The sequence below is a fragment of the Alligator sinensis genome, unplaced genomic scaffold (assembly GCF_000455745.1).
Source record: "Alligator sinensis unplaced genomic scaffold, ASM45574v1 scaffold131_1, whole genome shotgun sequence".
Taxonomy (NCBI): domain Eukaryota; kingdom Metazoa; phylum Chordata; order Crocodylia; family Alligatoridae; genus Alligator; species Alligator sinensis.
The window spans coordinates 3170983-3195648 of NW_005841830.1; the positions used below are offsets into that span (position 1 = coordinate 3170983).

Below are 24666 nucleotides of genomic sequence, written 5' to 3' on the forward strand. Positions count from 1 at the left end.
GGAGCCACTTGCAAAGGTCCTGCCAAGGTTGTGCTGCCCCCTTCCCCTGCAGGGAGTTGCAGGGGGGGGAGGGGAAAGGGGCTGTCCCTTGTGCTTTGACAGGAGCCTTCGTGCCTCCTGCTCCCTCTGCCAACATACCACACACTGACAGAGACCGCTGCTGCTGGAGCTACCGCTCCAGCATCCGCACCTTGCAGAACAGCACCTGCCACGTCTTCTTGGCGGCGCCTGGTGGTAGCGCAGGGCCCCATGGGCTTGGCTCTGGCCTGCTGTCATCCAATGCTGGGGAGGCAGGAACGCGGGGGGGAGGGGGTTAGAGCTGGAGCCAGGTCCAGGCCAACTGCTACCCCCTCAGCCAGTGCTCGGCTGCACTGCTGAGCTATGCCACTGTGGGCTTCCGGGGGCTGTCCAGGGTGCTGACTAGGGCTGGCTGCCCAATGAGCCACGTTAAGGTGTTTAAGGCATCTACGTGTAGGCATGAGTCTAAATCACCTTTATCACCTTAGCGTGTCTTAGGCTAAGGTGCATTAAGTTTAGGCATGAGTAAATTCATGTGTAGACACACCCAGTGTTCCAGAGAATAGTCTGCTAAATTCAAAGCACAGACAGTAGGATAGGATGACAACTCTGATGGGTATCCAAGTACTGGTAGTTTTATTCTTGGGGAAATTTTCCTACAGGAATAGTTCCCATGGGATGGGGAACCCTAACCCTGACCCTAAACCTCAAATTGCAATCTGGTATGCGATTTGTAGGTACAGATTAATCTGTATTTCTGAGGTCAATCAATCTCTTTATTAGCTGTTGTCTAGGAAATTCTCTAGAAATTCACCTTTATTTCTCTAGAAATTTATCTCTGGATTTGCACTGTTATTCAATTAACATTAATAGCTTGTTTATATCAGGAGTTAATTTAGCTGTAATTATTTTATGCTTTATTAATCCCTTTATTTGAATCTATGCCCACAAATCTCTGACATATTTGCATATTTTCTCATGTGGGTATTGCTAGGCATTAACAATTTGTTTTAGTTATTGTCTATATAACTTTACTTTTCAGAGTTTTAGGAAGCGTTTTTCATTGGGGTATATTCAAGTATCACAGAGATGCTTCTTAGCCTGTGGTGGTAAAAAGGGGAAATAACAGGCACAGTTTTTACCCACAAACATATACAAAATCAGCTACGCCATAGTGTAGCTACCCAACATTTTATATCTAGGATTAGTGGCTCTGGCCCCATTCATATATAAATGAAATCTTTTTCATGTTAAATAGCAACAGATAACATGAAAATGAATTATCTATCTTAATTCTCTTACATGTGAAATCTTGATAAATATTTAATAACAGGAACAAAAACAATGATAGTTTGAAATACAACTTTAATTTTTTTTTAAATCAATATGCAATCTGCAGAATTTTGTTATAAGATTATCAGCATGATCTGTTTGTACTTGAAATGACAGAACATAAAATGATACCTTGAATTAAGATGAAGAGTATCAATTCAGAGTTATTTTAAAAATATCAAAATGACTGCTAAATACTAACTTCAGTAGTTAGGTATAGCTTTTGGCCAAAAAAGACAAATAGACGTAAAATTGTTACACAGAAATTGGTACTTTAATTAAAAAGTGGGTTTTGTCAAGTTTAACTAAAAAGAACATCTGAAAGCATTTTTTCCTTCAAATGCTAGTCATCTTTAAAGAGCTAATGTTTTATAATCTAGAAACAAGCCAAGAACATAAAGATAACAGCATCTTTGCACTAGCTCAATGAAATGCACTAACTTACCATACTTACTCATGTAATAGCTCTGTTTGTGTAATGGCAGCGCTCATGAATATTGCCTCAACATTTTAAAAAACATTTAACCCCTGTAATGATCTCAACCAAATTTCTAAAGAAACAGATTTTAAAATAAGGTCTGTTTCTTGAAACATACAATTTGAAGAATGGAACACACACACAGGATACCACAGTACTTTCTTTCTGCTCTGCATTCAATCTTGTCTGTAAGATTGTGCAAGATGAGAAAGTACAGCTACATATTCAAGCACAGAATTACAACTTTCATCTAGTGCTGCCATTTCCTCCATATTTCTCTAGGAAACATGCAGTGGTTTCACCCCAGTTTACCACAGCAGGATTTCTTTTACTTGAGTACCACAGCTATTACTTGAGTAAATGTGGTGGTCCTTCTCTAGCATGGCCATACACATGGTAGGCAGAGAATTATCTAGATATCATTGCAGGGTTTCCAAAGCTGTTTTCTCTCTTTTGTTCTCATTTCTAATTGAAACAAGCAAGCATCACAGGCCAGTTATTTACAGGGGTCGCAAATATTTTATGGTACTTTGCTTCGTCCATCACTACTAATTATTTTGCTGCTTCTCATTTTTAGAGACCTTGATGGAAATCACATTTTGTAAATTTAAAGACTTCCACTGGTTTCAGTGGGAGCTTGAATAAATTCAACCTTCAGGTCAGAACAATCATATTGTAATAGTCTGAGTTAACCTGAAAAAGTTCAGTAAAAGGAAATAGTTCTTTACTTCTTCTTAGCAAACAGGACAAGTGATACATTTTGTTATTAATTCAAATAGCATCTTACTGACCACAATGATTTCTGATGCACATGTAAAACTGACTTCGAATCCTCCAGAACTATACAGTAGTCATTTGGCAAAGGAACAATAGGAATAAATGTAGTATCTGTAATACTGCTTATTAGTAAGTGTGACTATACATTGACATTTTAAGTGACCAGTGTAGTTGGATAAATGTACATGCCTAAAAGCACTGGCTGGATGTAAGCACAGGGCAAGCAGTGCTGTGCTGGTTTTACCACATGATACTGGATCTGGACGCACATATATTTTGAGCCCTTTCAAATGAGGACCATTTCAAAAGTGTAGCTGTGGATCGGGAGTGTGCTGTTACATGCTAATAGTTATGGATGTCTAAGCCAGAAGCCATACAAATGTAGCAAAACTGCTCCAATTTTAACCCCAGGGCTAGGTACAGACATTCAAAAAGCCTGAGACAGAATCAATCTAAATTATACGTCTTGTCCACACCTAGTTACCAGAACATAACAGCTGCTGAGGGTTTGGAGCAAGAGTTCCCCCTCTCCTCCCCTCCTCAAATGGCCTCTCCCCCTCCCTGCCACATGATGCAGGGAGGGAGTCTTTTGTCTCTGGTGCATCCTATGCAATGGAGAGCCATGTGCTGCTGGCATAGTCCAGAGGCCAGGGTGCCACATACCACCAGCACTGTCTGGGAGGTGCAGGGGGGGGAACATCATGTGTTGTAAGCACAGTCCATGAAACAAGGAGGGATCCTGGGGATGGGCTGACCTGACAATGTGACCCACATGGTATGCACCAAAACCGGACAGCCCTAGTGTAGAATAATTAATTCTGCCTTTGGCTTGATTAATTATGAGGACTTACAAATGGATATCTTTGCATGGAACAAACCAAGTGTCTTCAGTGTAGAAATAATTCTTTGGAATAAGCTAACCAAGATCCCAATCCAACCCCTCTTGAAGATAATGGACAGACTTGCAGGTGTCACCTGTAGAGCCAAAATTCTACTTGGTGCACAGGACTGTGCACTGACTTCTTTTTTTGAGTGGATTCACAAGAAATGTAGGATCCAATTTTCATTTAGAGTACAATACAGACAAGGGGCCAAATTCTTTTTTACTTTGCCAATCCAAATGACAGTTTGCCAGTAAGGTGGCCATCATAGAGGACATTCTGGTTTTCTGCTACTCTGTCCTCTATTGATACGAAACCCAACACCTTTATGTCCTCTGTTTTTCAAGAGAAAAACAGAGGACATAAAGGTGTCAGGTTTCATATCAATAGAGAACAGAGGATGACTGAACTGTCCTCTATGATGGTCATCCTATTTGCCAGCCTGGTAAGTGGCATTTTTGGCACTTACACACAGGATGTAATTCTATTACCCATACAGTGTAGATGCATAACATCCCTGTGGCTACACAGCAAATGCAGTAAACTATTCACTGGCGCTAGGTCACTACATAGATGCATACACGCAAATGATAGATGTTAAGTCACAAAATTCTACCTGGCAAAACCCCGTGATTAGTATGTGTTAGATGCCGGAGAAGGGGTGCCCTCACAGGTGTTAGTTCTAAGAGCTGACTGGTTAGGATACCTGCCTGGGAAATGCAAGTTCTAGGTCCCAGACCCCACTGAGGGCTTGAATGTGAATCTCTGTGACTTGCCAGCACAGTGCTCCAAAACCAGGACATGGGAAAGGCATTATCCAGTCCCGTCTCCAGCGTTCCTTTTGAATTTTGTCCCTTGGGCAACCAAGAGATGGGAGGTATGTGGGTCCAAGAGGAACACAGTAAGGTAAAGACTGCTGCCTTGGAAGGGAACAGGTCCTGGATTCTAGCCTGGAGCCTTGTTCCAATGAGGCAGAAACTTCCCCACTGCTCTCCATCCAAAGACTATTACATGCAGTGACTCAGCTTCAGAAGCAGTGAAGGAGGGACCACTGGATAATGCCTGATCTATGGTGGTTAGAATACTATGCTGGGAAGTCAGAAAGATGTAGGTTAATATTCCCTTTGGGTGAGGGGGCCCTAGGACATCCCTAGGTCTCCCACTTCCTGGGGGAATGCCCTAACCACTTACCTACTGGAGCTAAAGCACAGAAGAGTCCTCCTGTTTTTTCAGGACTTACTCAAGTATAGACGTACATACCTGCATAGCTGTCTGTCCAGGGCATAGCTCATCATGCATGCTCAGTAGCCGTGCAAGTGCCAAAAATGCCACTTATATAGCTGAAAAAACACTGAGTGCATAACATGAAACAGAACTCTCCAGGTGGACTCACCTGCCAAGCAGGAAAATTGTGGAATGGCTGCAAGCAACTCAGACCAGGCAAATGTATATGTCATATTTTGAGAGATCAGGATGCAAAATTTTAAAGTGCTATCCCTGACCTGAAAGACAAATCATAGGCAGCAGCAGGCAAATGGCAGAGCCAACAAATGACTGCAGAAGATGGTCTATGATAGTACCAAGGACTGCACGCTGAAAGCCAAGGAAGAAAGCAGAGATAAAGGCAGAATTCAGGGAACAAAAACAGGACTGCAGAATTTCACTGCACAAGTAGAAGATGGGACCATATGGAACAAGGCGTGCTCTTAGACACTTTGGGTACCTACAGTGCTTTGAACTGGAAGTTGACATGGCCACTTCGATATCAGAATAGAACCTTGATTTCCTTCATACGAGAGAATGGCTTATGGAGGGAGCCATGCTACCAACCTAGGCGAAGAGTGTTTTGCTTCATCTTCTTTACTGAATAGGGAAAGGTTAATGGGAGAATGGTTATGCTAATTCAAAGTGAACTCCAGATTCCTGCTTAAATTAATGCTAAGGAAACTGATGTTTTCCTAGAGTACCATTTCATTCGGCAAATAACTAAATGCACCACAAGTAAATACAAATAAACAAATGGATTAATTATATTTAAACGTGAACAAAGTTGAAGGTGTTAATTGCGTCTCCAGTCAAAACATGCACAGAAGATGCAGCATCTGAAATCTAGTTTGTAATACTATTTCACTATAGGGATTTTATCATAAAACAATGTTCCAATAAGGAACATATAAACAAAAATATCATCATAAACAATATGGACTTTGGCTATGAAGTACACAGAATTTAAAATATATTATCCATTTAATTATGTGCTTTCACCTGGGGGAAAAAACACTTTACTGTGTTGAATGAGGCTCATGATATGGCCTTGTTTCCAGACTAATAGTTTTTTTTAAACCTATCTTGAGTATTTCTACTTTGGGGGAATAACATTTATCTAAATTTGTAGTGAATGCCCATATAAACAGCTATAGTTGTGACACAGTATAAAGTGAGATTTAGTGCATTATTATATTTTTGTTCTCAAAGGATTTGGGTTTGAAGGAAGGATAATTTTTGCATAACTGTAGCAAAAAATATCAACATAACTTTCTGAACTCATCATATTCTCTTTTGATCTCTCCATGTAGCAAGCAGATGGCTCCAAAAAGAGGCAAACAATGAGGGAAAACTGGAAGACACCTCCCAAATTCATTAATACATTAAAAACTTGTTTAAACTTCTAAGCACCTGGTCACTTCTCGTGCTGACACTGGCCTTTGAAGCATTAAAACATGTTTTCTTGCATTATTAGGTATGGAAGTCTTCCTGTTGCTGCTTCTTTTTAACTGTAGAAAATGTCTTTATAGCTGGCAGCATAAAGAAAAATATCACTTTCTGTGTATGTTTATGTCCCCTGTAACAGTTTGTCAAGGCAGTGATGCAAAACAGGCTCTACTTTCAAACTAACATCTGGTACTCAAATCTTGAAGGACATCCAAAAGAACACAAACAACTGGTAATGATTAGCCACTTTCTCAATTCAAAAGCCAGATCCTGCTGCTAGCATAAATCAGCATAACTTCACCGAACCTAATGGGGCTATGCTCTTTTCCACTAGCAGAGGACCCAGACCTTAGTTTCGTCTGTTAGTTCTGAAATAAATTTGCCTTGGCTGAGCATGGGAATTTCAATCAGGTACACTGCCCAAGACTTTGCATTGAATAATGCTAGAGTATACCACAAAAGTAGCATTTATAGCCACAGAAGAGAGAAAATTAGGAATGTTAGTCCTGAGGAGGTTTACTTATCCAACCACTTAAGTCACCCACGTCCTATGCATTAATACAGGCTCTTTATAGAAAATAATTCTAAGCTTGCGCTGTTCACAAACATGGAAGGGAACAGTAAGGGGAGGAATACAAGATCATGCTTGCAGTGTGCACTCAGATATGCAACTAGCTTTGTCAAGTCCTGTACAGATGCTGTATGTGTGGTACTTGGAATGCTTTTATTGCTAAATGCCGTGGGGTCATATTGTACCAACTATGGATCTCAGAGGCACTTACGCAAGTATGGGTCTATGTGGATCCTGTGAGACCCTTTTCAACTCCATAGAAAATTCTTAATGCAAATGGTAGGTTGGGCCTTTCCCTTGTCAGTTTTTGTGACATTGCCTTAAAGGCTAAGATGGACAGAAATCAATGTGATACTGAGTTTTTTCAAAGATTTGAGCAGGGTGGAATAAAATTGCACTGAGCAGGGTGGAATAAAATTGCACTGATCCAGATATCTGGATGCCCAATAGGTGGAATAGGATCTGGCCCCATATACCCAACTGATGCAAACTCCTTTATAACAGTGCCATCTTAGGAAAGGTCTCACACTCCATGTTGCAAACTAAGCAACAAATATTTTCTTCAGATGTCTATTACAACTAGTTTTCAAAGGGCTCATGTCCAGCAAACCTAGAGCTGTACCAGCAGTCCTCATTCACATCAGCATTCTCACTGCAGAGTGCTTGCTTGCATGAGGGCTCATTAAATGAATAACAGTTTTCAGGACTGGACCCAAAGATGTTACAAAAATTGCAAATACTGGATTTCAACTGCTGCATCTCTCTCAAACTTGGTCATTGTACTTTTTGCTAGTGATGTTTACTAATGTTTACTACAACCCCCACTAATATTTCCCCCTACTGTTTGCATGATTAAAGAACATCTAACAATACAGGAGAGAGCTTCTCATCTTCTCCTACTGCATAAGGCAGTTGCCAGCCTTATCTGGGTCTTCACCATCAAGCCTAATCCACTTCTTTTCAATTTCAACCTGTAGTTAGGGGAACAAAAATACAAGTACAATGTTAACAGGTGTTTAGGTATTAGAAAGGTGATCCATGGCAAGTGAGGTCAATGAGAACTTCTGATTTGGTCTTCAGTAGGTGCAAAATCAAGCACCACAGAGAGGTCTGAAGCACAGGACTCCAGATTCAGGGGAATTCAAATCACCACCCCAAAAAATTTGTTTGATGAAAAAGATGAAACTGGATTTATGGTTCTGGTTTGGGCACTATCTCTGATGATCGTATATCCAGATCAAGAATATTCTTTCATTAAGTTGTTTTATGCACAGATATTAACCCATGCAAGACTGTATGCTGAAAATATAAATCATACATACTTTAGAAATCCTGATTTAGGGGTAAAGTCTGTTGAAATCAAAGGAGTGAAGAATACCTGGCAGTTGTAGCAAGCTTTCTGAATCACATGTTTCTGGGGCTGAACATCACTCTCTATGCCCAGTGATTTCACTTCAGTCCCTGAGGCGCACGCATCATGTATGACAAACTGTACAGTAGCAAATGGATACCAGTCCAAAGGAATTTCCTGGTCTGATCCAAGTTCTAGTTTGTAAGACAGACTGTGTGGATGATCTGGACCTTGAAAAGAAGAACAAACCACAAGCAATCAGTTCATTATTTACCCTCCATTTTTAAATGGCAACTACAGGCAACCCCCGCTTAGCGCTCTTAACTGGTTCTTGAAAAACTGAGCGTTAAGTGAAACAAGCGTTAAGTGAAACCAAAAGTATTTGACAACCCAAGATGGCAACTGCCGTTGTTTTTAATGACCCAAGATGGCGACCGTGAGCATTATAATGAAACTTGCTGAGCACTAAGTGAAATCAGGTATCAATTTAAAATGAGCAAGATAGCGCTAAATGAAACAGCATTAAGCAGGGCCTGCCTGTAAGTATGGTTCCATTTTGCATTCAGCAGCAGTTACTATTTACTGAAAACTCTTTGTCTAGCTAGTAATAGAGTGCCTAATTATTTGGTATTTAGAAACTACATTTCACCCTTGCTCCTTTTTTTCCCCATGTCAATGTACTCCTACAGAGATCATGGCTTTTTCACATCAGTTTTATTCAGTTCATCAGAACCTTACTGGATTAGATTAAGTCATGGCCATTCTAAAACTAAGGAAATGGATCTTGCAATTATATGAGTTTCTCCCATTTCTTTTTAAAAATACATGAGTTCCTTGCACTTGTGGGCATGCAGAAAAGCCAGAACACACAACCCCAGTGTAACCCATGCAGTGATGCCTGCCCCAAACTGAGATAACAGCCCTGCAATAGGTTCTCTGCCTTCTGCATCCCAAAGGGATGTTAGCTGTACAATTCACTGCTCTGTGGAGCTCTGTCAACGGCACTCTAACAGCGTTTAATGCGTGCAGCACGTTGCAATGCAGAGTTAATCTAAACAAATGCATCCTAGCTGGTAGGATAAATGCTAAAGGGGTTCTTCTTCTGCTACCCCTACCTTTGATGTGAGGGAAAGAAAATCCCTCCTGCCAACCCTGCTTCTCCCACATGAAGTAGGGAGGTAGCAGATATGAAATGGGCAGCGCCTAAGGACCACATTGTGTGTTCCAATGGGCCCCAAATTGTCTTCGACTGGCCCAGTATCCTGTAGCTCAGTTGTTTTAAGAAAAATGTGGGAAAGGTCATGGAGTCTTCTTCTTCTGTTTCTATACAAGGACTTCAGATTGAATGTCTCCACCTCTTCCAAAGACATTGCAATCAGCCAGATCTCTATGTGCATAAAAGGAAAATACTGAAATGAAAATAATCCTCCGTATCACAGCTGCCTCTCAATTTTTCAAGGCAAACTAAGTGGTAATTCTCTCTTTCCCTCCCCCACAGTACTTTACAACAAATAGGGTGCATCTACACATTCCATTAAGGTGACTTGATAAACTCCAGCACAGTTTGCACCAGATAAAACTGCTCCTTGGCGCAGCATTTACATGTACTCCCAGAACCACAGCACTTTGAGCCAGGGCAGAGCAGCCCTGGGCTGGCAGGAGACCCGAGGGGTAAGCCCTGGGCTCTAGCATTGGAGGGTCTGGCTGATGTTACAGTGCAGAGCTAGGCAGCAAACAGTCCCTGCCCTTTAGAACCCCCGTGTCCGAGCCAGCCCGTCACCTTCTACACTTACATTTTGGTGAAGTAAATTATGCTGCTGTAGGATAGTGTTGTCCCCAACAGTACTATCCTATATCAGAGTTAATTAATTTACTGCAGCCTAATACCAGCTCATGTGTAGACTGTGACGCTTTACTGAGGAGCTAATAAGCCAACTCCTCAATAAAGTGCACATGTAGATGTACCCATAAAGTAACAGTATAGAGACTTAAATACAGTTTGGCTTCAGGCAGGAAGGATTCATAGAAAAGAGTGCCCACACTTTGTCAATGGTAACTCTGGCAGTGGAAGTTTGGATTTTATCCTTTACAGAGAATGATGTGTCAAACACATAAAATGCCCATTTTTTTTATGAATTCACTTTTCCAAGAGGTAGTCACTCAACAGGAAGGATGAAAGAAAATGTTAGCAATGATAAAGGAAAAGGATATACATGGCACTAAGACATGCTAAGCATTACCTATTATGTGAAAATTTTGAACATGTGTATTATATTTACAATGGCATCAGCAATCTGTAAAGCAAAAATGGACCTTCCCAAGAAAGTAGCCATAGCAATTACCCACAGCATCACTGTGGCACACCTGTGTGAGAGGATAGAGGAAGACAGATTGACTTATTTCATGCACAGTAAAGGGGGAGAGAGAGAAAAGAAATAAAGTGACCTTTTACCCTGTAAGACTAACCACCACTGTTAGGAAACCAAATTGTCTCTTGTTAGTCTTGAAAATCCATTACTTACATTAATAATTTCTTACGACTTTACACCATCATATGTGGGCTATAAGTACAGTTATTTGTAAAATTTGTAAGACATATTTCAAATAACTTGTGGTCTCCCTTCATTGATCTTATTAGCCAACCTTTCATCCTGAATTTGTTCTCATGCACATTATTTTGGATGAGACAAGAAGGTCATTTATGTTTGTGACACTGTAGCTAAAGCTCATTCTGAACTTCTACTACAAGCACATATTTTTCAGGTGCTTAGTTTGCTGTAAAAGCCAATCCAGGATAAGTTTGGCATACCACACAGGATTTTTAAAGGAACTCAGTACTGACCTAGTTCTGCTACCACTGAAGTCAACTATAAAACTTGCAATACTGAACAGTTTTGAAATCCCACTCTGATCTCTTGTATTTTGGAAGATACCAGTTTGACTAGGTGAAGGTGCTGGGTTTTGTTTCTGTAAGTACTTTTTTTTTTTTTTACTAACTAACATTTCACAGTAATGGAAATATAGCTGGGTCCTTGTTGAGTAAGGGATTGAACTCTTCCTTTTTAAGTATTTGGAGGACCACAGATTGGCTGTCTAGGAAAGGGTGAGGGGGCAGAGAGAGGAAATGTCATTTGGGTTGTTAGGCTCTACATCTAGGACCATGGGTGTAAGCTCAGCTCCAATATGAGAAGATTCCCCATTTTCTTTTCTGCTTGAGTTAACTTTGGGTTTATTGTTGTTGTTGTTTTTGGGGGGTGGGGTTTGTTATAAAAAGAACTGGTAGGGAAAAAATCCTTACTAACTACAAGTATCCCCCTACTCTGGCTCTCCACTTACATGTGCAAAACCATATACAAGGAGATTTAATAAAATTCTTAAGGTCAAATGTTTAAACCATTAAGCATGCAATTACCTTGATTGGGCAGGCACAATCCTCAATTGTTTGTAGCTTGTAAAATAATAAAGTAATATAGCAAATTGTTAGGAATTTTGTATAATTTGGTTTTAAAAATATCCTTGCTCCCCTTGACAGTATGTTTGCCATGTTCAGGCTAAATCAGGTTTAGATTATTAGACTAATATTAATATTAGACCTGAACTAAACAGAGTCTTCTGAAGTAGGCATGATGAAAAAACCCACTCTCAAACCAACTCAAGCTATTTTTTTAAAAAGATCACTATCAGGACAGATAGCGATCAACCATTATACAAATAGCTCTGTAATAGCTCTGTAATTCTGCTTCTTTCTTTGATCGTTATTCAGGCATACTTCCACTGATCTCATTTATGTTTTTCTGTACAAAGTACAGCTCTAATCCTTACCAAACACCATAACAAGATACCATGCAGAAATTGTGTGTACGTAGCAGGGTGGGAGAAAGAATGAGGGATCCTTGTATACTTATAAATGGAGATGCTAAAGAAAAACACAGTAGAGAGGCCCTAAATGCTCATTCTCACCAAAAAATGAAAGCAACAAAACAATGGCAGGGAATTAAAAATATCACTGCTACTCATAAAACTCTTGACAAATAATTAAGGACCAAATTCTGCATCCCTTCCATATGTTACAGATTCATGTGGCTTCCTTAATTCAAAGGTAGATCCTAAAATGGAAATATCAAATGTTTTACAATTCTATATAGTACACACTTTCTGTAACCCTGATCTCATGTTTACCTTATTTACAGATATTATTGTATTTATTCACAGACAACATGCCCCCTGAGATATGAACCTTGCTTTTGAAAGGCAGAATGAAGAAAATAAGGTTTTTCCATGTAGCAAGTAACTGAGTAGCAGCAGCTAGTGAACTGAACCTACTTACTAGCTGTGTCTACACATGAACTTTATTGCGGAGTAGACTAATTAGCTGCAGAGTAAAGCATCACTGTCTACATATGCAACAGTATTAAGCTGAAATAAACTAATTAACAATACCATATGATAGTACAGCACTATTTTAGGGCAAAGTAATTAGCTGCAATTAAATGCACATATAAACACTGACTGCAGGTGTAAATTGCACCCAGTCAGCAAGGGGCCAGGCCCTTCCCTGCCGCCTAGCCCATGATTCCACACTTTCAGCACCCTCATGGCCCAGCCAGTGCCTCTACCACCCAACAACACCACCCACAGCCCAGGGCAGAGCAGGGCAGGAGTGGCCCTGACAAACTGCTCCTCCCCAAACTGCTCAAATTACTTCTGTCCTGGGCACACGTGTAGATGCTGTGCCCAGGACTTTACTCTGGTTTAAACTGCTATGGAGTTTATTGCTTCAAATTAATTGCATGTGTAGACACACTCACTATGGATTACATGCAGGCTTTACTTTTGCTTTTGCCTGGCAAAACCTTAATCGTCAAAAACAGCTGTAACTATATTTCCTCTTACCACTCCAATTTCCAGCAGCTGGCTATTAGAAAAAAGGTGCATGTGAGAAAATACAGGATGTAGGAGTTCTTACTGTTGACATGGTCCAAGGTTTTTTAGAATGGATAGCCTAAAATTAAGCTACCAGTCTATAATTAGACACCTTAAGAATGTGAGCAGTTTGTTTTTTTTAATTGGAACATATAGTAGCTCCCATGGGCTTAGGTTAGGCAGCACTGCTTCAACTGAGTCCTTCTTCAAGAACTGCTAGACACTTATTTATTTAGATGTCTAAAAATGGAGTTAAGAATATAACTGCAGGGAACCATTTTGTTGGGCAAAGGCTTTTTGAAAGCTGAATCCTTGGCATATTTTTTCCCCTTGCAATAAATGCTTTATGAAAGTTTACATATTTCTATTAAATTGACTGTCTCCAGATTTTTGGCATGCCTTAGGACTGTTCTATTTTTAAACTTTAAGTGCATGTATAATACTTGACAACAAGCTTTAAATTTGACCAAGCTGTATCATGACAGAACTATTTTCTATAATCATGTACATTTATAGGACACAGATGATTTTGCAGGTCTCAGCCAAAGGAATTACTCAAATGTCAAAAGTTTAAGCTACTGGTAAAAAAAATAATGTAAAGCTGAAGAACATACCACAAAAATGCTTTTCCTTTTAAATAACCATAAATCTAACTTTAACAGTGCACAAAACTAATCTTAAAACCAGTGGACTACTGAGAATCAGCCTTTGGAAGAGTTTTATCTTCTTTAAATTACTTGACTGAAACGGCTTAAGTCATTATGAAGAAGAAAGTATATACAAAATAGCACAGGGGTGGGGCAAAATACAGCCCATGGGCTGGATCCAGTCCACCAATTGATTTTATCCAGCCTGTGGGTGGGTGGCAGCACTGTGCAGCAGGCTATGGGAGTGTTGTACTCAGGCCCCTGCCTCTGCTTATGGGCAGTGGCTCTGGCCCCTGCTGGCACCATGGGAGACAGTGGGTGGCAAAAGCCGCACCCACCCAGCACCACGTGGTGACAGCAGAGGTTGGAGCCAGAGCTGCAGCCCACAGTCCTCACCAGCAGAGGTGAGGGCCCAAGTAAGGTGCTGGGCAGGCAGACAGAGCTACTTCTGCCCAGTGTCCTCCATGGCACCTGGAAAGTGCAGTCTAGCCCTGCAAGCCCTGAGCAAGCTATGCTTGCTTCCCAGTCTCTGCTTGCAGGCAGCACCCAGAACCTCCAGGGCTGGGCTGCATCTCCCAGGCACCATAGACGACGCTGGGCAGAAGCAGCCTCACCCATCCAGCACCACGCAGCAGACCCTGGGCAAGCCTTACCCGGGCCATGGCAGCTCTGGCCCACAGCCGCTGTGCGGAGCTGAGCAGGTGGCCAGAGCTGCTTCCACCCAGCAGCTGCTGGGGCCGAAGTGTGGCTCGTCCAGCCCCTGCCCATGAGGTATGGAGCCTGGCCACAGGCCTCCATGCTGTCCCATCCCATCCCATCCCACAATCAGGGCTCTTAAGAGCTGTGGAGTGGCAGGGGGGGATGGCAGGGTGAGACAGCATGGAGGCCTCTGGCCAGGTTTTATCCCCATCCCCACAGCTACAGACACAGCTGACAAGTCCTGGCTCCAGCCAGGGGGGAGATAGTCCAAATAAATACCCACCCCTGAAATAGCAACATAGCATTAGAAATTGTTACTGAGGCTACCAGTGCTATTAGAGCAAATATACTGCACATGTGGTTCATTTTTACCAAACACTAGCAGACCAAGAATCCTGAGGAAGACTACATAAATCTTACCTTTGCAATTTTTCTTTACCAACTTTCCCCCTCTCTTGGTTTGTTCTTTGTAACCAACTATTCTCTAGGTTCCATTATTCTTCTCTCCTCCTCCTCCCCCAGTTTCCATTTTCTTCCATACTCACCATACTGCATTTCTATTACAGCCTGAGTTGGATTTTTTCCCAGATCCTGTAACATCTCTTTACCTCTTCTATTGTCTACTCAGCACTCCCTAACCCTAGTCCCACATTTTAGTCTCCTTTCACTAAGAGCAGAGAGACTAAATGAATGGCTGGCAAGAGCAGAGATGTAGTAGACCGTGATTATTTTGCTAGTTGGTCAAAAGCAGTAGTACTGAGAGGAAGCATAAAGCCTGAGCTCCAAGTGAACACCAAGTAGAAAATCCCTTCTCAGCCCTGTATCTCTGAGGTAAATACTAGCCAGCCCATTGTAAGAATGAGTTTTGATATTACATTTCACTGCATGTGTACTGTTGACATCAATGTAATGACAGAACAAGCAGTGGAAAGGTTCTGCATAAAAAAGCAATTGCTGCCTATCCAAAAATTGCGTTCCTCAAATAAGTTTATAAAACTGAAAGCCAATTAAGTTCATACGAGTAAAAGTTCATCCGGTTTGGTCCAGGTTTGTGACTTCTGAGGCCTAGCCTTCTCAAAAGCCCTATGTGGCCCATCTTCCTGATCATCCACTCTTATAGCCTTTCCCTAAGCAGAGGAAGGGGAAAGATGGGCTGGAACTAACTTGAATCTGTTCACAGGTTGGTGGGTCATTCTTCCACACTGGGGAAAGTGCCCAGTACTGGACAGAATTTCAGGACTGTTCGCACGTGAAATACTTCATCCTCTAGTGACTGCAGCCCATGAAAATCCTAATCCTATGATGTATGCAAGAATGTTTCATTCATCATTATGCAATATATATTTTAAAGTCAACCACTATTTTTTTTCCCATCTCTGGTAACACTTAAATGACTCACATTCCCACAGTCATGACAAAAATCTCTTACAACCACAGGATCCAATCTTGGTCATCTTATTCATGTAAGAAGAGCCTATTTATCATATGCACTGAGGCAACCAACATTTTGCCCATATTTAATTTTGTTCATTTTTTTAGGGGAAGGGAAGAGCATATTTACAAGATAGATACTTGTATGTTATTTTGCTCATTTCATCAGAATCTCTCAGAAAACTGAACATAAGCTGTGCCATGCCATTTTCAATCTGTAAAATTCTGGCAGAAAAAACTCTATCCTAAAAAGAAAAAATTACATTGAGAGATGATACTTAAAAGATGTAGGCAAGTGCACATCCAGTCCGCACACTGACTCAGGCATTTTAAATATAATAGCCTCTCCTCTCCCCTTTTCATATTTGTTCTATATTTCTGTAAAAGGTTGCAGTATCAGACTAGGAAGACTAAGTATTCTAATTATTTTAAAATGGGCTCAAGACTACAGATATAGCTTATCCTAGTTAAACCTGGGAAAGAAGTACTTTGAAGGCTTATTTGCTTTTAAAATAGATTCAAAATTTTAAGTGTTATGGTGATGGATCAAACAAGGAATACTGCAAACGACAACTTTGTACTAAGGTATAAATAAAAGCAGTACTTGGTAGGATTAAAGTTTTGCTGGCAAATTTTTAAGGTGTAGCTTGTTACATGATTATCCTCTAAGGACTAATTACATGATTATCTTGATCCATGTGTTAATCCACATCCCTGTACCCATAGTATGAGAAGGTAAAGTATGTGTGGATGGTATTACATGCAAGAGAATCTAATAACTGTCATTGTCTCACACAAATTATCCCAAAAGCCTCAGGTACATAATGCACATCCAAGGGAATGATTGGAGATTTCATTCTCCAATAGTTAAAATGGAATAAGATATTCTTTAGTCATTGTTATGCCTTAAAAGTTCTATTTCTCTTTTCATCTGAATATGTTACTAAAATAAGATATTAAAATCATGTCATTCTTTATTCCTTTTCCTCTTTTAAAAATTGAATTCTCCCCAGATGAAATTAAGTTAACTAGCTCGGTGGAAAAACGAATAATTTCCACATGCATGATTAAAAGCTTAGCTGGTTTTCTTGCAGTGGGAATTACTGAATGTATCATAAGAACAGAGGAATAAGAACATAACCCCAGGCATCCGTATATTTTTGCACTAATATAAACTCCATATATTAGGGTGTCTCATTGTATCCCTAGTGCTCTCAAGGCTGCCACTCCTGCTCACGTGAGCCAAATGCAGAAACGTGCCTGTGAACATGTTCTGGAGCAGCAGTTGGCAAAGTGGTCTGGCAGCGGGCAGGAATGATGCAGCTCTGGTCCAAGGAAGCCCACCACTAGGACCTGGATGCTGTCACTGCCACTGCTTCTCCTTGCCACCCAGCTGTGGTGCAGGCAAAGCTGCCTGCTGCCCACCCACTGAATGAGCAAAGCCCCCACTGCTGGAATGCCACCAACAGCTCCACTGCCAGAATTCAACTGAAGCCCCCTAGTTCTGCAGGCTGTATCCAATGGCTCCACAGGCTGGATCTAGCCTGTAGTCAGTACGTTGCTAACTACTGCTCTGGAGTGTTTCCCACTGCTACTCAATATCAGTCTCCAGCTTACCTGCATGAAGCTGCAGGAACCCCTATAACAGTCACATTGCCACCTCTCTGAGTCTGGAGTGTGCAAGAGCAAGATTAGGTAGTCAAAGCCATGCTCTCCATCAGCAACTTCAAGAGTCCAAGAACACTATGCAGACATTGCCTTAGTTAGTCCACCAACGTGGTACTAGAGGAGCAGGTTTTCAAAAGCAATGCAAACTTGTTATTGGTGACACAGTCAATAGTTCTTAGATAGCACCTTGTGCTACTTGCTACACTTGCTACCAACTTTGGCAAAGAAATAAGCTCAAGATATGCAGCAAGGGTTTTTATGATATCTTTTATTGAACTAACTGCATAGTTGGGAGAGATGCTGAAAACGTTTTCAGGCACCAAATGCCCTTCTTCAGGTCGTCTTCTGAAAAGGGCACTTGGTGCCCAAAAGGGACAAGACCTGCTGTTTCTCCTGCTAAGTCACTCACAGCTATGCAGATAATCCACCAAAAAGGATCCCCAAGAACCATTTCCTGGAACATTATGGCTACAACACTCCGACCCTACTACTTCTGTTACCAGGTCTGCGACTGACCCAACAGTCAAATAGTTTCACCTCAGTTCTCATTTCCCACCTCACATTTTGTCTTTTATTCATTACTGAGTGTAAAGCCATTCTCATGAAGGAATTGTTCCTTATTACGAGTTTGCAGAGTGCTTAGGACAATGGGCACATTAATAGTACCAGAGTAATACAATATTAAAATATCTGCATCAAGGCAAGGACAAAACTGCTGATTAGATAACACATTTAAAGATAAATTCTCTTGTCAATAAAAGGCCAATCCACATCCCACCAAAGTCAATGGGAGTTAAACTGGGACTGGGCCCTTACACAGATGTAAATTAGGGATGTTCCCAATTAAGTTAATGGACTTACGTAAGTATAAAACCAGTGTGAGGGGGAAAAAACAGGCTATTACAGTAACTGAGTCATACCCAAAACCAACTAGATTTTGTAGTGCAAAATATTTACTTGAGTTTTTATCTGGAAGTCTGTCTATCTTCCACACAACAGCCCTATAGGCACTTTCATATTTTGCTGTTCCAGTTGAGACTTGTATTACAGGATCAGACTCAATTTCATGTAAAGAACCAAGGCATGTTCTTCTGTTCATTTTGGCTTTCAGAGACTTCTGCCTTTGGAGATTCATAGTCCAAAGTGCTTTGATCCACTGTGCAGGAACCGGAAAATGTATCATGACATTTTCACAGTATTTCATGGAATGCAAGCGGGTTGGGATCAGAGCAGTCGAGGACATGTTTACAAAAGCCTGAAGCTCTATATATGCTCCCTGAACAACTACAGCAGCCTTCACAGAAAACGGAAGGTCTTCTCCATTATACAGAGTCTTGAAACGCATCAGTTCTAACCTACAAGCGTCTGGGGGTGTAAACTTAATAACTCTTGTTTGCTCAAATTCATGTGTTTTGACACACTTATGGAAATGGTAGTCAAGAATATCAATCCATTTCTTTTCCAGGTCTTTCTCAAAATAACATTCATCTCTCTTCTGGAGCTCTTGATCATTTAAAGTTAAAAAGCATTCGGTACTTCCATTCACAAAGGATAGACAATAAATGTGTGTGATGACAGCACTTTCTACAAGTTTTCCTTCTGCTTTAGTGATTTTCCCCCAAAAGTTGTCTACTATTTCTAATATTATTTCTTGTTCCTCATAATTTCTCTTTTGTTTAGAAAGGGCAGGAAGCTTCATCAGCTCTTCCTCAACTGTCACAAGGAAGTCGGTTAAGTCATTAAACTCTGTAGTTCCTAACTTCAGCATCTGTTCAGTCTCTGGTTCATGGACCACTTCTACTTTGGGATGGTATTTTCTTTTCTCTATATAAGACACATGCTCAATCTTCACTGTATGGATTTTTCCTGAAATACTACAGTTTTCTAGCTTGGGCTCTGAGAGTTTACAGTGGGGTTGTAGCTGGAATTCTTTGAAAGGTTTTTCAAGGCCCTCTTCATAGTACATTTGTAAAATGCCCCCAGGTAAAACTTTAAGGTAAATAGGGCCCCACTGCCGAGATGACATCCTGTTTTTCTTTTCAGGAATTCTCAGCATGAAAGGCCAGCCCTCCTTTTTCTGATTCCTGAACAGACTGTGTGGAATGACCGAACAGGGATGACACCATGCATGTGTGCTAGAGACAGACAGACGTCCCATCACCTGAGCATCAGTTTGAAGATGTTCAAGCCTTTCACAGATATAGTTGAATGAACCCTGATTGAGGCTTTTCTGATCGTGGCAAATATGGCTTTGTGTATTAGCATGAGATGTAGAAATGCTGGGCAAACACCCTTCTTTCCAAAAGGGGCTAGAGAAAGCACAGTCACTCTGAAAATACTGGAAGCGGTCAGATTCCAAAGGCTCTTCTAACTTATTACAGCTTTCTTTCCAAGTAGGATTTACTTCATCTGTGGCTGTTGACTTGGAGACCAAAAGCTTAGATGGATTATCATTAGCTGCAGTGTTCAAAGGCATACTGCCCAGTTTTTGAGAAGAGCAGGTTCCAGGAGGTGGGAGAAGGTTAATATTTGATGAGAATTCAGGAATGGGATAAAGTATATGAACCCCTGATTTGGGAATGCAGGGAATTCCTGGATAGTCTCTGGTAGGTGTAGAAAGTGGAGAGTTACTAGGAGGTCCCGGACTGAAATAAAAGTCAACCATAGGAGAAGAAAGTGGAGTGCTGCCCGTAGAAGATGACCTACTGGAAGATTCATGCACATTAGGAAGATTGAGCTTGAGACCATTTGCTTTATTATTTTCAACTGATTTTGGAGGAGATGGGAAGAGGGGTTCATCATCAAAAGTGACCCAGTTTGCTGGGTTTGTGGAACACATCTTGTAGAAACAAACTTGAAGCACTTGTACAAATATCACCCGCGAGTCATCTATTAAAAAAAGAACAAAAAAAGAACAGACATGATCAGAAATAAAAAGATGATTTTTGCAAAAACAAACAAAAACAAAACAAAAACCAAAAGAAAATATAATTATATTACTCAAATGATATAAGACCTAGATTTTTATCAGTGTTCACTAATTTTAGGTGTATCAGTTTTGGATGCATAACTTGAGATGCTGGAGAACCTATCTTATAAGTGTATTGAGTACTTCAAACTCCCATTGCTATCTCAACTTTTACACACAACTTTAGTGCAACGTTCTTAACACATGTATGCCCACACTTTATAGGAAAAGCTGTCAGCAACAGCTATAAAGTTGCACAGCACTTTCCACTATAACATCCAATAATCGACAATATCAATAATAGTGGTATCAGCTGCCTATAACTTTGACCTGAAATTTCTATGCTACGCATCTGGTTCAGGATAATATTCTTTTCTTTTTCTTTTCTTTTCTTTTAGCTAAGTTTCTGAAAAATATATTTCAGTTATTTCCAAGCTTGAGGCTAGGAGAACAATATATTGCTTTGCCCATGTTCAAAATGCATTGCTTTTGTTGAAAAGCACCTTCATGTTCTGAAGAAAGGACTAAAAGTTTAACAGAGGGAGATGAGGGATGTTTTTTAGCACTGTCACATTACCCTGGATACAGAAGTGGGTTTTTTGTCCTTATGAAAATTCATCCAAACTTGTTGGAGTTACCAGTTCCTAAAAGTACACATGTGTACATGCCAAGATGTGTGCTGCAGCTGGTATAGGACATGGCCCTATCCCCACACAGCCCTGTGCCAACTGCAACAGACATGCTCCAGTCAGGGTATGAGCAGGACTTTGCCTACAATTGATCCTCACAGCCACAATGATTCTGTGAAAGAGAACTAAGGACAGTAAACCGTTCCATCAGCTGATGCCCAGGCATCATTGGGGAAGAGGAGGAGGAAACAGTCAGACTCACACGAGAGAGAGGAATAGAGGGATACAAACCAGCTAGTTTTGGGGAGCACAGTGGACAGGGATCCTCTGACAGGGAAAAAGCAATTCACATAAATGACAACTACGTTATAATGCATAGCCTCAATGAGAGAAGCAAGGGTTTTTTTGGCAATACCTTTTCCACTAGACAGTTCGGAAAGATGTTAGATAAGCATTTGTGCACAAAGCGCCCAAGCCCAAGCCCTTGTCTAACATCTTTCCCAACTATATATTTGGTCTAATAAAAGGTATCGCCAAAAAACCTTGCTTCTCATGTATTTCTTGGACCATCACAGCTACAACATTCCACTTCTACTCTCACCTCAATGAGGCATAACAGAAGTCAGACAAATAAGCATTTTCTAACTACTATATGCATGACTGTTTGTACAATTCTATGTAAATTGCTTAATAGAAAATACGGTTTGCTGTAACAGACTCCTATGCTCTTTTCTGTCTTGCTGGAGACAGAACTCTCAACAGCAGCAGCATGGTTCCCCAGAGCAGCTCCTTCACCCCATTTCCAGGATTGATGCACGCAGACTGAGAGCAGGTAGGGAGGGAAGCGCTTCTTGGTGGCATACTCAAGTGCTCCTTGGCCCGTAGGAGCGCTAAGGAAGCAGTACAGATATACCTTAAGTGATCTGTTTCCACTAACAAAAAAGCAATTTATTTCCAGGCCACTTCAATTTTGAACACCGGAAAAATTTTAAATAGATATGACCATTTCCAGGATTCTTACCAGAATTGCTTGCATGTTGCAAGCATGATCTGACTGGGCATTCGACATATAAACTTGTTTCTGTCATTGTCTGGAATGGCTGAATAGTTCAAATCAAATTTGATTTTACAGTAGAGGCACTTAATGAATACACGAATATAATATTACTAGACAATTGCCCATCAGGAATGATTGGGGGGGGCAGGGACGGAAAGCTGCCACCCACCACCCCGCGGCTGCTGCTGCCTCCCAGGAGTGATGTGGGGGGAGAAGCTTGCCCCACCATCCCCTTTGTCCCCCTCAGCTAGCACCCCGCACTGCCACCGCCTCCAAGGAACAGGGCTAGGGGAAAAGCAGGGTGAGGCCAGCAGCTGCCTCCCCCCGCTTCCCCCCGCCACTCTGTCCCCTCCCATCCCCACCATCATGACAGTGCTCCACCGCTCCACCACCTCCTGTCCAAAATGCTCTTGGAGCACACTGATTGGTTGTTTCAGTAACCAATCAGAGTGCTCCAAAAGCGCTATGGACAGACGGACAGGCAGGCTAAGACCTTTATTATATGAGAATAATATCAACGATTCAAAAGAACATGTTTTTGCTGCGTTCTTGTGGCTACTAACATCTATTATTATAGACAAAGCTGATAGCATAAACTTTTACAAAGGGTGTGGGCAGAAACACCTACATGCAACATTACTTAACATTCTTACTAGTTCCTTTGCTGTTAGTAAATGGCTATGTCCCACTGGTAAAATGTGAGCTGTATCAGTTCTAGGTGGTTCATCCATTTGGACTAGGGACAGAAATTACCCATAAACTAGTATAAGTGACTGAAAACCAGTTCAAATCTGTAACACAATTGCACATAAACCATTTTCAAAATGCCCCAAACCTGTTTAAGTTAAATCTGGATGGATGTAGTATCAGATTTAACTGATTTAGGTTAAATCGGTTTACTGAACTTCTGTCCCAGATCCCCTCCAGATTCAAGTTCACTCAAAGTCCCTCCACATGTTTTACATCTCCCCTGCAAACTCCCCCTCACAGGGTGGGTAGGCTAGCCTTGGGCCAAGCTGTCTTCTCCAGCACCCTCTGGCTTCTGGCCTGAGCTACTGCAGGCACATGGCTGCATTTTCAGAATCAAAAGTGAACGTCTGTTCACTGGCGTATCGGTTCAATCTATGCAGCTTAGACTAACCTGCGAAGATTGAATCGATTCAGCCTCAGGCTTTTTGACTGTCTGTACTTAAGCACAAAGAACAGCTTAGTGCAGCTACCAGCCACCCCAGCAAATCAAAGGTTAGAAGTCTGTGCTATGGAACTAAAGATCCAAGCCCAGATATAGAGAATTTCCTATACTTGACCTTAATCACAAGGTCCACAAGATCCAGATATTCTACTAAGCACTGATTTGGCAGGCATTCTGGAGAAGTACAGTTCTTTAATTCAACAAATAAATAGTTTTTAACTGAGCAAAATATTATTTTGATAGTTACTACTAAATGTAATCTGAACATGGAATCAAGACTTTGATATTTTAAATTACACAATGAAATTTAAACACATACTATATCCATATGCAAGATAAAATGCTCCAAAGAGTATTTTTCCTCTCAATGCTCATAATTGATGAAGAAAAAGGAAATGAATTAGTAATAAGTGGCTCAGAACAAAACACAATGATGAAACACTACAGGGCTTGTATAAATGTTGCTTATTCTAGAAAGGATATTTTCATTTTATCAGTACACATTCATAACTGTTTGAACGCTTAGAAATGGCAGAGATCATATAAGCAATACCATCTGCACATATATTACCATATTATTTAGGGTTAGACAGCTGTTACTTGAAATAATTTTTCCCTCACAGCTATATCATCAATTTGTTTATTAAAGGAATTTATCATATAGCCATACAAGCTATTCCTTGCATAGGAGTTAGGAAACCAATTTTGTTTCTAAAAAAGAAAGAGTTCAGCCAAATTAATTCTTCTACTATAACATGAATTATTCTTTTTAAATTTTGAAGTTATGTTTTGGCCATATTAAAGCAGTTAGGAAAACATCCTGCACTTTGAGTCTCATTTTATTCTGAACAAGCAAGAATTCTGAATGTAGATGTTATAGTCTTTGTTTTTTGAACTCATAACATTTTCCTTCAATAAAAATAGTTGCAGTATATTAGCTACTTTATAAGAATCCTGTCACCTTTAAACAACAAAGAGAGGGAGCAAGAGAGAGAGAGAGAGAGAAAGAGTTACAAATGGTTGCAGTTAGGATCCTGGGACCTATTATAGTATGTCCTTTATCCACACAAATGCTTTATCTGAATGTAGTTTAGCAATGGGAAGAAAAACTTAGCTATTTTCTCCATAATATTACATTTTTCCTGATATTCCAGCTACCCATTTTGGTTTGTAACCTTTTTCATTCACCTCTAATCTAGTCTCCTCTGCTACTGCTCAGCTTACTCCTGCAAACGCAAAATTTCGCAGTCTCTTTTCCACTGGAAGGCGTGCTTCACTTTGATATGCCTTGCTTCTTGTTTATCACAGTTGAAGTGATACTGAACCAGAATA

General features: G+C 40.7%; 1 protein-coding gene across 2 annotated transcripts; it reads right to left on the reverse strand.

Annotated features, from left to right (window-relative positions):
* Positions 1–1602: 1602 nt before the first annotated feature.
* On the reverse strand, positions 1603–20372 carry STON1 (stonin 1). Of its 2 annotated transcripts, none has more exons than XM_025202518.1 (3): positions 18446–20372; positions 8148–8350; positions 1603–5349 (listed from the first exon to the last, which is right to left on the reverse strand). In XM_025202518.1, the coding sequence occupies exons 1-3, from the start codon at positions 20325–20327 to the stop codon at positions 5347–5349; spliced, it is 2088 nt and encodes a 695-aa protein (XP_025058303.1). In that variant the 5' UTR covers positions 20328–20372; the 3' UTR covers positions 1603–5346. The 2 variants fall into 2 exon arrangements, with proteins under 2 accessions (XP_025058303.1, XP_006014784.1); XM_006014722.3 differs by having other exon boundaries at positions 1603–7740.
* Positions 20373–24666: the final 4294 nt, after the last annotated feature.